The 15,511-nt window shown below is 38.2% G+C and overlaps 1 protein-coding gene across 1 annotated transcript; it reads left to right on the forward strand.

Moving 5' to 3' along the window:
* The first annotated feature begins 954 nt into the window (after positions 1-954).
* Positions 955-15,149, forward strand: LOC131230938 (serine carboxypeptidase-like). Its single transcript, XM_058226963.1, has 9 exons — positions 955-1,365; positions 3,859-4,027; positions 6,976-7,095; positions 10,051-10,194; positions 10,289-10,439; positions 11,532-11,620; positions 11,705-11,963; positions 14,632-14,765; positions 14,847-15,149. Exons 1-9 carry the CDS (start codon positions 1,037-1,039, stop codon positions 14,973-14,975), a joined length of 1,524 nt encoding a protein of 507 aa, XP_058082946.1. The 5' UTR covers positions 955-1,036; the 3' UTR covers positions 14,976-15,149.
* Positions 15,150-15,511: the final 362 nt, after the last annotated feature.

Below are 15,511 nucleotides of genomic sequence, written 5' to 3' on the forward strand. Positions count from 1 at the left end.
ATGGGAGCGGATTAGGTGTGGCCTAAGCCTCGGCCTCACCTAAACATGTGCTCAGACCGTGGGTTTCACATTGATATATGTATTTTGTATTAGCAATGTCTATCCATTTTGCCCACTCATATTATGTACTAATTTAAAATTGAAGCAAATTCTAATCTCAAGTGGACTACACTATAGGAAAAAGTGGTGGTTGAACGCCCACCATTAAAAACTTTATAAGTCTCACCTTAATGATCACTGTAATGTTTATTTGCTATCATATTTGAGTAACCTGAATATTGCAATATATGCACATTGTTTGTGTTGCAATGTGGTCCAGAGATATTTGATCTCCTACACCTAGAGCTTTTTTTCTCATTTGTGAGTGAGAGTTAACAGGATGTCTATTTATAGAAAAAATGACTAAGAAGCTTACCCATCACACTTCTCTTCTCTATGGTCTTCGTACCCTAGATTTTCAATAGGGATTACAGTTCAAGAATTCCGCCTCATACATATATAATGATCACATATCTAGTGGAGCCCACCAAATCGCTCATTTTGAATAATTCAACTGTTAGATCTAGATTGATGATCATGTGTAGCCTACCTAATCGAGTCTTACATCCTCTTGATAAGATCATATGAATATGGATGAAGAAAAAAAAACGAAAAACAAATATCAGCTAGATCCAAAACTTTTGTAGCCGATAAGAGGCTTTTAATAGTCAATCATTTCTTATAATATGGTTTACCTAATATTTGGATTCACTTCATTTTTGTAATCATGTCATAAAATAAACTGGCAAAATGGATGGACAGTGTGGATATACAGTACATATGTAGGCTCCACAGTCAGGACCCGCACCTAATCCGCTATCATCCAGTTTGAATTATTTGCAGGCCACTGAGCAATTTCTGAGTAATTTCCAACTGCCTGCGTATCATCCATCACACTCTGCCAGACTATCAAAGTATTTCTCTTCTCTCTGCCCCTTTTAAATCCTCTCCCTCCCTCTCTCTCTCTCATTCTACACAGCAGCAGCAGGAGAAGGAAATGGGAAATCTCGCTCTTCTTCTCCTTCTCGTTCTCATCTCTCCTTTCTCGTCTTCCGCATCGTCTCTCTCCGACGACATCCTCCTCCCTCTGAACGCCAATTTCCCGTCCGTACAGGCAGAGAAGCTGATCCGGGAGCTCAATCTAGTCCCCAGGGACGCCCGCCCCGCCGCAGCCGGCGGTCCGAGTGCACCCGACTCCGCTGACGGGCCGCGGATCGTCGAGAAACGGTTCAGGTTTCCTGATCTAGCTGCCTCATCCGGCATCTCCGTTGATGACCTGGGCCATCATGCCGGATACTATCGCCTCCCGCATTCTTATGATGCTAGGTACTTTTCTTTTCTCCATAATCCTGAGGTCTTTGTTTAATCCCTGGAGCGGAAGTCTGTGGTTCTGGCCGTTTTCAACTATAGGGCTTGTGATGAATCTGGATCTTGATAAGTAATCGATGTAGTGAGAAATTTCCTTCCTTCAAATTTATTGGGAGATTTTCAAATTTGGGTTTTTTTTTCTCAGGATATTATCAGGAAAATCTTGCTAAAAATAAAGACATTTATTATAAATAGTTTCATATTCTAAATACATGAATGTATTAATATGCTGAATTAGTTCAAACTTTAAATGATGTTCTCATTGATATTGGTATAAAATTCTGTGATAGAATCGCAAAAATAAAACTGCTGATATGTTGAAAATCATGCAATATTAACATTAAGCTCTTTTTTTTTCACCAAAATATCATGATAATTTCAAAGTCTCAGCAACATTTGTCACACTAGTATTCGATAATTAAACTGAATTAGAGCATCGGTAAGGAGATGCCAATTGTGAAACTGTGATCCTATTGATGAAGGATTATTTGGTCCTAGTGCACCAGTACACTTCTGTACAAGTGGGTCCCATGGTTCAATGATCCAGATTGTTGATCCGATGGGCCTCACATTGGTGGGGAATGCTCTAGAAGTTTTTGGTAGATGAAGATCGTAATCTTTGATCAGTGGCCTACAAATTTATAACTTTAAGTGGACAATACACCAACGGATCTGTTAAAATGCCCAAAGATTGGATGACAAGGGACTTCTAATCTGGAAGATTTGTTGGGGCATTGCCCTTCCATGCTGGGGCCCATTTGATCAACCTTCTAGAATCTAGAATGCCGAAGCATAAGCTCCACCTATAAGGAATGGATGCATCAGGGCCCGATATTTCCTCTGTAGTGATTATGTTTTTAATTATGGAGTTGTAGTCTATCATATCTTAAGCACTAGTGCCAGCGTACCTATCAACAAAAAAAAGGAAAACGAAGGAAGAAAATTAAAAATAAAAAGAAAAGAAAAGAAAAGAAAAGAAAGAAAGGAAAGGAAAGAAAAATAAGTGCTAGTGTTGTTAGGGAGTTTTCTGATGGTTGATTCTATGATTTATGTTACCAGGCATAGTATCTATTCGTATAAATGTGCGCGTGCCTTTACAAGGACAATCTGGGCCCTCAAGATCTCTTCAAGCGCCAAATCACATCCAGTCATGTTCTTGTAAATCAATGCACTTCTCGATATTGACTTAGAATGTAGTTTCCTCATGTATGGTGGTATACTCAGTCTGGAATCATTAGTGTAATCATTTATAGCCGACGTACATCTCCTAGGCTGAGTAATTTAGCATATAAATTGTGACAGTAGGCCAATGGTATTTGTTATTTTGTTAGTGATTGATTTATTAGGTTACGGCTTTATCAGCACTGTAATGGCGTGCTATGGATGAAACTGGACTTAATTACAGGTCTTAAAATACTTGCCACTGAAGATTACCAATGTCACCAATGAATCCTACAATCTTGCTAAACTACACCCAAAATTGATATTTGCACCCAAAATAAGCACTATCGGATAACCCAAAATTGATATTTGCACACAAAATAAGGACAGTCGGATAACCCCAATAACATAAACTAGCAATCAACCAAAGAGAGACTCTCATTCTCTAAAAAGAACCAAGTCAAACTTCTCTTCGATAAGAAAATCATGGTATAATTCATGTGTATCCTAATAGGCCTTTTATAAAGTTCAGTACAACTTAAGAAGCTTCTAGAAAGAATCTTCTGAAAACAGTCCCATTCTCTTCTCCTTTTGGCCTACATAACACTTGCCAATTTAATCTAGATCTACTTGTTGAGATTAAAAATAATAATAATAATAATAAAGAGAAAAGAAAATGGAAACCAAACAAATAGTCCAAAAGAATCCAAAAATCTAGTAAGTGCACTACATACATCTGTATGGGATTAAAGGCTTGCACAATTATGCAAAGCCATGGATATCTTATATGATTTGTATATTGGCCATAAAAGGGTGATGGTTGGACTTGTGGCCCCACTGTCCAAGTGGTTGTCAATCTGGACCATCGGATTGTATTTTTGGTCCACAGTCCAACCAACACGTTGATCTGGTCCAAATTTCCATCAGGGTAGTTGATATGATCTGGATCTTAATGAGATCAATCTGGATGGCAGTAGTTCATTTTTGCTATTTATATGGTCAAGTTCTTCCATCAGGTCATTCTTGATCATTTTTTGTGGTCTAGATCTTTAATGTGGACCCTTGGATGGCCTGAACTACAATCTGGAACCTTTGACGGGTCTGATATGCATTTGCACCTTTGGGTAGGCAGCAATTTGGCGCAGTGTGTGGGTCTGATTTGGTAATTGGACTCTTGGGTGGGCCATTTGTTCAGCCAGCAATGGGTTCCAATGTGAGTCTTGATTGGATGTGATGCATCACATTGCTTGTGGCATGTAACTGTAATGATCGTGCTTTGGCTATTTGCAGGATGTTCTACTTTTTCTTCGAATCGAGGAGCAGCAAGAATGATCCTGTCGTTATTTGGCTGACAGGAGGGCCAGGATGTAGCAGTGAATTGGCAGTTTTCTACGAAAATGGACCTTTCACTATAGCGAACAACATGTCTCTCTTGTGGAATGACTACGGATGGGATAAGGTATTGTTATTTCTTTCCGATTTCTTTTCTTTCTTTTTTTTTTTCTTTTTATTTCTTGGAACGTAAATTCATGCTCGGTTCTAAAATCAAGTTCTATTACTGTGTCATGATTCTTTTTACTCATGAATTGTTTCTAGACACTTAGTTCATGATCTAGGCAACATAGTATTTGAGTCATGGGAAAGGAATTCGAATATATCCTTTACTTGTATCCATGGTAGTCATCATATCGTCTGCATGAATCAGTCTGATATGACCATTGATGCATCATAATATAATTGTTCTTGCAGAAAGCTCATTTTTTTATTTTTTACGATACAAAGTACATTGCTTCATTCATGTTGCTTTACTTTTTTTCTTTTTTCTTTTTTCTGTGACATGAGTTATAGTGTTTGACTATATGTATTAATCAATAAATACAACATTGATAGCCGTTGTGTGATTCTTTTCACCACTCATTGATGATTCATGTCAGTTTGATTATTAAGAACATATCTTTAATTAACAGATGCCATTTACAAATGTGAAATGCATAGTTAGGAAGCTTTATTGTCCCCGCCTATCTAAACATGGGTTTTGGTGTGAAAGCAAATCATAGCAACAGATAGCCCCTTTACAGCTAGGGCTGGAACTGTTCTAGGCATCCATTATAAGTTTGCTGGTTACCTTGCAGCCAACAGAATTCAAACTTCATTAAAGCCACTGAAGACTGACCAAAGTTCTTTATATTCCTCATATAATTTAATTTTTCATGCAAATAAATGGTTGGTCATAAATAGTTCCACCCTTTTCTTTCCTTTCTAGAGAAGCTTTTGACTGTACTTCACATTGATGTGATCCAATTATCGAATCGATGAGATCTCAATACCTGAATTGCCAGAATGGATGAAGAATACACACCGCACAGGAGTATTTGAATGGAGAGGGGAAAACAATTTAATGGAACTGAAACTTCTTCACTAGTTACAAGTAAAACTCCACAAAACTTAGAAAATATGTAGTGCCTTCTACCTCCTAGAACAACCCTTTCAATAGATTCTGAAATACGCCCTAGAATCCTTACTAAATTTTTAATTTTGATTTTCCAACTCTTAGATTGATTTAAAATCAATCTAATATATCTAAGATAAGATACTAAATAGGAACGGCTCTATCTCCAAGATTCAGCTGAGTTGGGGATGAATCTGTCCAACTCTCTTGAGTTGGAGGTGAATCTGTCCAACTTTCTTGAGCCAGGGGTGACTCATGGGTTACCTTCTAGAACAACCCTTTTCATAGATTCTGAAAGACACCCTAGAATCCTTACTAAATCTTTAATTTTGACTTTCAAACTATTAGATTGATTATATCTAAGATAAGATACTAAGTAGAAACGGCTCTATCTCCAAGATTCAGCTGAGTTGGGGGTGAACCTGTCCGACTCTCTTGAGTTAGAAGTGAATCTATCCAACTCTCTTGAGTTGGGGTTGACTCTGGGTTTGAACTGAATTGGATCCAACTGAGTCCAAGTTGACTTGGATGAGTCGCACTGGACTCATCCAAGTCTTAAAACCATGAGTTTAACAACAAACTATCTACTGATAATGCTCTTGTTGCAACTACTGATTTTGGTGCTTTGTATGAGTTGAATGGTAGAATATTTCAATCAACATTCAAGTCTTCTTTATCTTTAGGGCCTGTTTGCACACTGGCCACTCACATCAAATCGAACTGTATTTGCCAAAGTTGTTTCCTTTTGTGCAGGATGGTAAATAAAACGAACTGAAGAACAACATCCTTTTACAGTGTTTCTGCTTTCAGCAGGGGATGTTTTGGATAATCCAAACGTCTGACTCCTTTTACTCAGATAATTTCTGATAGAAATCCAAAAAAGGATGGGATTCATCCTCCATCCAAATACCCTAACACAGTTTTTCAAGTTGGAAACTTCGAAAATGCAATGAAGTGAAGCAGCCGAGCAGGGAATAAAATTTTCAGGGAAATTTTTTCATGTAAATATTAGTTAGAGAAGAAGATGAGAAGTAATCTGTTCCTCCATGTTCTAGACTAACCTTGTAGCTACCTTTTTAGATATCTGTTTGTGGACAAGCTAGCACTAGATTAAGATTAGGTTAGGAGGTTGCGAAAAGACAACCATAAAAGTTATGTACAATATTCGAGAAGCTATAATCATACAACAATATGGGATCTAGTTCAGAGCTTAACTAGAGGTGCTCTGTGCTGGAACCTAGATGAGACGGGGAGTAGATTCCCTATTACCCATTGGGAAGAAAGTCTCTTCAAAAAGAAGCTTTGACCCTCAATATATATTTATATACAGATACATGATAGACCTGACAAAATTGGTTTAGTAGTTTGTGCAGAAAGGAGAATCCCAACACCGGCCAGGGATGGCATGTAATTTTCATCGTTGAAGTTGAGTATGAATTCTTTAAAATTTTCATAGATATTCCCGAGTCTGGTGGTCAAATTTACAGCAGACCTTGATGGAAATTATGTGGCCACCGTGCATCGGAATGGGCAAAGCTCATCTTTCCTTAGTACACTCGTATTGGTTACAAGTTCAGTTCCAAACATGTGAAAGAGAGGAAAATGCAGTACTTCGCCATGCCTTTGCTGCAAAAGACATTGGCTGCAAGAGAAAAGTACTGACCCATTCCTTTTAACCAGTAAAGCTGCTCCTGGAAGCCTGTGACATAACTTCAAGGTCAAAGTTAATGCCTTGATGATTTGACTTACCAATGATTATTTGGTTGAGAATTCATAAATTATTTCCATTATATGTTGAATCCTGTAGTTGTAGTACTTGTTCTATGATCTTACAATCACTATGTATTTGTAAACTGCAATAGAAGATAACATGTGTTGTGTATATTAGCTTGGCATTTAAATTATATTTTCCTATTCTTTTTATCTGAGAATTGAAACATTTCTCTTGGATTCTGCAGGCATCAAACCTTCTGTACGTCGACCAGCCCACCGGAACTGGTTTTAGTTATAGTTCTGATAAACGTGACTTCCGTCACAATGAAAAGGGTGTTAGCGATGATCTATATGACTTCTTGCAGGTCTGTGTTTATCTGGTTATATGTTCTTGTCGTAACATAATAAAACTTGTCACATTTTCTATTAGCTGCTTGTATTTGCTGTCAACCACTAGCGGCCCGTTACACAACAGCAAAATAATAAGAATGCCATAAATAAACTTCTTACACTTCCTTGAGATCAATGTTGATACTGACACCAAAATTTGTGGTATAGTTTGACTGGGATTGAAGCACTGAGTACTGAAATAATTTTGGGTTAAGTTTTTCCAAAATAGATTGTTGACTTGGACAATTTTTCAGAAAATATTGACTTGCTATTTGCAATATAACCTGGGAAGGTTGGCCCATCAGATCCAAAAAATTTCGCCATTTTATTCTTCTTCGTATCCTTTTTTTCATATTTCTTTCTTTCTTTTTATTTATTTATTTTTATTAACATTACCACATTTCCTTCCCAATATTTTTCAATGTTGCTGTGTTTACTAATGCAAATTTTGCACTGATTCTGCCAAGTTGACTTGTCTAGAGCAAGTCTGAAATTGATTACATGCTTTGGCAATTGGTGCCTTTACTTCTACATGTATTCTCATCACACTGGTACCAACGTGAGACAATGTTTTAAATATTGATGATATCGACCGATATATCTCACGATATATCTTGTATCCCACTTGTGCGATACGAAATGCACAGGTAATGCTGATATATCCTACATTTTTTATCCAGTGAGCATTTTCAATTTCCGATCCCTTTTATTAAATCAGTGCCAAATGGCTATAAATCTATTGGTTCTTTTATTGCTTTTTGCGAGTTTCTCAATAAAATGTTTGTTATCTCTAAAAAGAAAATCTATTGGTTTTTCATGTTTTGCATGAAAAATCAAGGAGTTGGAGCTCTAATTTCGATATCCATTGGTTCTTCATGCCCTCCATGTTCTTTTCGAAATTTTCCTTCAACCAGCTATGAATTGAGACTAATTTCAAAGTATTTTGGTAGTATTTGATAAAATGATAATCACATATACTCTAATTTCGAAATTTGAGTGTAGGTGGTCTAATTTGGGAAAAATTGGGAAAATTTGAAAATTTCCCCAATATCTCCCAAATTGCTTGCAATGTTGCACTCCAGACATGAAATCAAGCATGTATGAGGGCTGATTTATTGATTTGTTGAGTCCTTGTCAATTTTCGAAAAATAAAAATCATTTTTAAATTAAAAATTAATAAAATTTTATTATAATATTATTTTTTTTTCAAATTCCCTTTCAACCAGCTGTCAATTGAGATTAATTTCGAAGTATTTAGGAGTGTTAGATGAAATGATCATCACATATGCTCTAAATGTTATGCTTTCAATTTGAATATAGTTGCATTAGTTCAGTCAGACAGCGTATAGCTTAGGACTTTATACAAAGGAAACCTATTTTATGCACTTCTCTTTTGAGATGTTATGATTTAGAAATGTGTATTAATGTCTTTTTTTAACAATCCCTGAAGTTTCATTAAAAAATTCAACCATTATTCCAATGTTTCCCCATGTTTCTCAAAAAGTGCTATAAATTACTTGATACAAACGATATATCCCGTGCGATAACTAATATGTATATGTATCCCAAGGATGCAATACCGATATTTTGAACACTGACATGAGATACCAGTACTTTGACTTGATGTCTGTGGCATTTGATTAACTGAATCATGTAGTACTTGGAGGATGTTATTTAAACATTTCCAGTTATGTCGGTATCATTGTCTTCGAATACCTAGCGAGTTTTACATTGATCCGTGAATGAATCTGTAAAGGACATCTCGATAATGTCTCAGTGGAAATACTCATATTATTAATAGTATTGTCAATTCTAGAGAGTAAAATACAAAAGGTGAACTGACCCTGCACATGTTTGCATATACGTACATTGAGATGTGCCAACATGTGTAAGCCTAGCATCTATGGGTATTATCCAAAGCCTACAACAGGCGGACTCATCACCTAGTTGCCCTACCCCAAAGATCAGGCTGGTCCTCTCATCAGGGCAGGAAGATACACTAAGAAAGTTGGATGGCTAAATAATTTTTGGGCATACGGTCCATATTTGTTGTATGTGACACTCACCTTACGAGTGGACACTGCCTGTTGTCTAAGCATGTGATTTGCACTGTGTGCCCCACCTGTTCCATGGCTTTCAAATCCACACATATGTGAGATTGGCATATGGGGGCACATTTGAATGGGCATGTATCCATGTGTGGTAAAACCAAACTTTTAGAAAACAATACTTAACTATTAAAAAATAATAATAATAGCAAAGATACAAATGTTTCAATGAGAAAACACAGATTAAACTAGGCAGCATTTTGAAAATGGGATACATGTATCCACATCCGCGTCCTTGACGGGAAATGGGATGCATATCCTGGTTTCGCCTCTCCATGTTGACAATACATCATAACTTTGCACCACACACTGCTAATAATGATGTACAGCAACCAATTCGATACAAAGGTTTTGAAACTAGAACTTTGTTATGAAGCTTGATTTGTTTTGATCCATAATTGGTCAATCCCATTGCAAAAGATTGGAGCAGAAAGACAAATAGCTGCAGACTGCTGAACTAAACAAAGGGATAAATGGAAATGAAAAGATAGACACCTTTTATCTATATTTCCTTCTCCAGCATTTATTTGTTACTTCTAAATGAGTATAGTTACTAGGAAGCTTGTTTCCTTCACAACTATCAATCTTTCTCATCTCCCATATCCTGCATTCATTGCATGCTTCCAAATACTTCAGAAATTTTTGTAAAGTGAGAAGTTTCATGCATCCATTTGTTGCAGAATTTCTTGCATCCATTTCCTGATCTGGTATTGAAGATTATCCAATTTCTTGATCAAGCATTTCCCTCCATTGAAGGATTAGATTAGAGTCTAAACATTTGATATCAGGGTTCTGAAGTTCTTCTATTTTATATGATTGCAGGCATTTTTCACTGAGCATCCGCAGTTTGCAAAGAATGACTTCTACATAACTGGGGAATCATATGCTGGACACTACATTCCTGCTTTTGCTAGCCGGGTTCACCAAGGAAACAAAGCTAAAGAGGGTATTCATATAAATTTGAAGGCATGTCCCTAATTTCCTTGACCCAATTTTAAAATTGTTTTTCTTTCTATTTTCCACATGATTTTTCTAATTTACATTTAAAATGGTTGTACAGGGCTTTGCCATTGGTAATGGACTTACAGATCCTGCAATCCAGTACAGAGCATACACAGATTATGCATTGGAGATGGGAATAATTAAAGAATCTGACTACAAAAGAATTAACAAGATTTATCCCGCATGCGAACTGGCAATAAAGCTTTGTGGTTTGTGATTGGCTCTTAGAATGTCTATTTGTTTTCCCTTAGCTTTCTTCTCTGCCCTTGTTTGTAGCTAATTTTTCTGAAATTTTGGTAACTAAGAATGGCAATGAATGGGCCTGGTTTAGGTAAGGATCACCCAAGCCTGATCCAATTGTTAGTTGGGTCTAAAACAACCCAGACCCATCTTGTTCCATAATTGGGCTTTTGGTTTCGGGCACAAGCTGGCCCGTAACATTATAGACAGTAAGGGTCCAGGCCCTATTTTTCGAAAAAAGTGCCGGGCATGTCAGGCCAAGCTTATTCAAATCCTGTCATTTGCTCAGCCTGGGCCCTGCCCGTTCCCCAGCCCAAATAAATGGGCCTTCTCTTGGGCACAGGTACCTTTTAAAATATATATATATATATATTGCAAAATGTAGGTCTACCCTGACCCATTTATCAATCATGCTTCAAAATCAACCAATATCAGTTTAACAGGCCTTTATTATCGGCCCAAGTTTGAAGTAGGGCTGGGATCCAAAATCTGACAGGCCAGCCTAGCCCACTGCCAAATCTAGTGGTAACATTTCTTCTTTTATGGGTACCTGGAATGCTACTGATGTTGAGCTTATTTTAGTTTGCTGCTCCTTGTTTGAGTTCTGGTATTTTGCATAAACACCAGTTCTAAATGTTGATGCACTGTTGGGGCTATCATTAAGCCTCGCTGACCTGTCAGGCATCTGAGCCCAGCCCTCAATGCCATGGACTTGGGTTTAATTTTTAGGCCTGTGGGCTGAACTCAGGTCTGATTTATAGGCCCAACAATTAAATGGGATGGGTAGCTCTGTTCCAGACCTAGACTAGGTCACATTTTCCATTCAGGCCTGGCCAGAGCCTGAAATTAGGGCTTATTTATGCAGCAATGGCTCCAGGTTGCACCTAATTTTTTAGGGCCAAAAATGGGCCTGGGCCAAAACTTATGGCCTAAAAGTAAATGGGCCGGGTCTGGGATGATCTGTACCTGGCCCATATGGTTCACTGACAGTTCTATGTAGCTTTGATCATCCTAGGCTGAATAATATCTGACTTGGATTCAATATCTGAATGTTATTTTAGGCACCACTGGTACAGCAGCTTGCATGGCTTCATATTATGTTTGCAGCACAATATTCAATTCAATCATTTCAATTGCTGGGAAAGTAAATGTAAGGAAGCGGGGATATTGGCTTTGCCCTTGTGAATTTCTGAATGTCGGAGCATAACTTAACTTTGAGCTTTGATATTTGCAGTACTATGACATCAGAAAGGAGTGTGAGGGGAGCCTCTGCTATGATTTTTCAAACATGGAGAAATTCTTGAATCAGAAGACAGTTAGAGATTCACTTGCAGTTGGGGACATAGAATTCGTCTCCTGTAGCCCTACTGTGTACCAGGCTATGCTTACAGACTGGATGAGGAATTTGGAAGTGGGTATCCCTGCACTTATTGAGGACGGCATCAAGCTACTTATATATGCTGGGGAATATGATCTCATTTGCAACTGGCTCGGTAAGTTTTAATTTATTCGAGTTCTCTTTCATTTAAAAATAAAAAATAAAATCATGAGGTTGTGTTCACCATCTCATTCACTGCCAATTCGAAAAGTAGCAAAATGTGTTCCTTCACCACTTCCTTCCATTACGACAGATTATTTTTTTCAAGGCAATTACAAGAGCTCATCATCATCATCATAGCCTTGTCCCAGCTACTTGGGGTCGTCTTTACAACGGCTTATCTGGAAAAAGTAGATGCAGCAGAGATAATGTCTGCTTGCAGGCCCATGGTATGCTAGACTGTTGATCTAATGGACCCTACAGATGCAAGACAAACCTTTGAATTGGGATTATGTAAATAGATGGTTGAGAAAGAAGCACCACAGCATATATTCAACTGAAAATAAAAAAGGCCAAACGTCGGATGGCTATGATATTTCCATGTGGGGATCTATGAGCAATGGTCCATCCAACATGGGGTCCTGATCATCCGCCTAGACCACTGTAACTCCAGATGCTACTTGTATGAAGCAAAAAGCTGAGAATACTATGCATATCCTTGGATCAAGGATCATGTACTTCCTCTACTATGCATATCCTTGGATCAAGGATCATGTACTTCCTCTACTATGCATATCCTTGGATCAAGGATCATATAATTCCTCTAAGGACAACACATTAGTCTGCTTCCTGTTCATTGTTTTTTAGTGTCAGTCTAATGGTGCATTCACACAGATACAGATGTGTACATAGGATCCATAATAGTTAAAAGGAAAAAGTAGATATGGTATTATAGGCATCCTATGTTATCATCATCTAGACCTTACCTCAACAACTGGGATCAGTTACACGAATCCTATTCAGCCATTCCACTACCGATGTATCTGACCTGGCTCTGACATGTGGATATTAAGGGCGTGTTTAGGAACATTGAAATGGCTGCAATCAATTTCAGTTCAATAGATTTAGTGTTTTTCGTTGTTTGTATCATATAAAGTAACTATGGAAGTTGACTGTCATGATTATGCTTTTCCTTGGAAAATGAGTAAATCCATTTCTTCTCATGAAGCTAATCTGTGGGCATTTCCACAATAATGTGAGATGCCTCTTGCTGTTGACCCTTGACCTTTCTACATTTCCATTGAAATCAAACGTTTTAAAAATAAAAAAAAATAAAAAAAAGTATGTTGACCATTGACCTTTCACCATTTCCACTATCTTCTACATTTACCAATTTCCAGGGGGTTCTCCATATCTGTGTTTAGGATTCTTCATACCCAAACACCCCTATGGGTGTCACTTATGAAACACTATCAGATGCTTGTTACCATCAAAATATTAAAGAAAGGGAAGCATGTTGTTACATCTGATGTCTACAACCTTAATACTGTTACCGGAGTAACACATTGGTAGACATCATAGTTAGAGCTTTGCTAATGCCATTCGTGTGTATAGCTCAGCTGCTTTGCATGCCAGTACAAGTGCTAAGCTACCTATGTGCTGAACATTTACATGATCAGATGGACCCACCATCTAGAATTCTTGATAGTTTGGCCGAAAGTCTGGGGATTGGGGGTGGGGGCACAGTGTACAAAATAAATGGACGGCTAGAAAAGTCATTTTAATCGATCCATCTGTTCTTGTATACTATGGCCCACCTAACAAGTGGACAGGCCTGGGAGGGATCTACATGAAGGGAACTATCCTATGGACTGTTGGATCTTGCACACACATATCCACTTAGTAGGGCTGGTCTATGCATACATGTCGGATTAGCAATCATTGCCTTGTTATCATCATCATTGTCGTCATCATGGCCTTGTCCCAGCTATTTGGAGTCGGCTTCTTGAAGCAATACCTTCTATGACTCTCACGTTGTAAATGAACAAGCCTCCACATCTCTTCTCACCACCTCAATTCAAATCCTTTTGGGCCTTTCAGCCCTTATATCAATGTTTCCCTCACCAGAGTTGTCTTTGGTGTCGGTCCATCTGTGCTCCATATGATGTGAGTAGCCTTTGGACTTTGTTTCCCACACAGGTCCATCTGTGCTCCATATGATGCGAGTAGCCTTTGGACTTTGTTTCCCACACAATTAGTTTCCATGTGGGCAGAGACCTTCAGATATTCAAAGGACTCGGTAAAACTTTTTGAAGCAAGGTAAGTGTATTTTGGTGACTAAACAAATGTGGCTGTTGTTGTCAGTAGAACAGTTGTGATTTCATCTGCAAATGGCTGCTTAGATTTTATTGCAAGAAATGCACATTATTTAATGCGAGTAGCCCTCTCTCCTTTTTGTGCATGTAGTTGGTTGTCACAGTACTATTAAAGAACCATACAACAAAGGCTGTAGGTCCCCCTATGATAACCATGTGGGATCTACTCTGTACATCTATTGCGCTGCCTCATGGTAGGATGTCAGATATATATATATATATATATATATATATATATATATATATATATATATATATATATATATATATAAAAGGCAGATCTGTGGCTGCCTCCTCATGGTAGGACATCAGATAAAAAAAACGAGGCAGATATATAGCTCAGTGGGCCACAAATTGGAGATGGATCACCCACTGTTAAAACCATGAGCATCATTCTCTCTTACTCTATACATATAGCCCTGTCCAGTGTACTAATACTATTTGGTGTATTTTATTTGCTTTGGGCAGGGAACTCAAGGTGGGTTCATTCCATGGAATGGTCTGGTAAGCAAGCATTCGGAGCATCGCCACTTGTACCCTTTGTGGTTGATGGTGCAGAAACCGGACAGTTGAAAGCTCATGGGCCTGTTAGCTTCCTGAAGGTATCCCCACATGCCTATATTCCTTCCCATCCTTCTATTGAATCACCCACCTACCTAACTAAACATTATTATGTGAAACAGGTCCACAATGCGGGCCACATGGTTCCAATGGATCAGCCCAAGGCTGCATTAGAGATGTTGAAGAGGTGGACTCAAGGGAAGCTTTCTGAAGCTTCTCCACAATCAATCGACATGGTTGCTGACATCTGAAAGCCATGTTAGGCAGATTTCTTCATATGATTTCATGAGATGAATATATAGAAGTGCGGACATTACTGTTGTCAATACCCATTGATGCATGTAAATATTTTCACTTGGATCTTTTAAATTTCTGTAAAAGGTTTGATCTGCCTATTTGATACATGTGAAGATAGACTTGTGGTATATGTGATTCGTTCTTGCGCCTAACATGTAGAATTACAGGGCACTGCTCATCAGTGCATGTATGCAGTGCTGATGTGGACGGTACTTATGGTATCCTACAGTCCAGTGATGGAAATCATTAATTTGATGGGCCCTACAATGGATGGAGGAGACCGGGTGTTTCCCAGATTGGAAGACCTGGTGCAAAATCAGGACTGTTCGCTTAACAGGTGGGCAGCATTTGTGTAATGTCTCTCCTGATCCAGCCCTGCAAAATCAGGACTGTTCACTTAACAAGTGGGCAGCATGTGTGGACTGTTGCTGTGTCCCCATCCTGCCCTCCCTCCTTTGACGTTTGGGATCATTTTGACATTGTAGTTTTG

The sequence above is a fragment of the Magnolia sinica genome, chromosome 17, assembly GCF_029962835.1.
Source record: "Magnolia sinica isolate HGM2019 chromosome 17, MsV1, whole genome shotgun sequence".
NCBI lineage: Eukaryota > Viridiplantae > Streptophyta > Magnoliopsida > Magnoliales > Magnoliaceae > Magnolia > Magnolia sinica.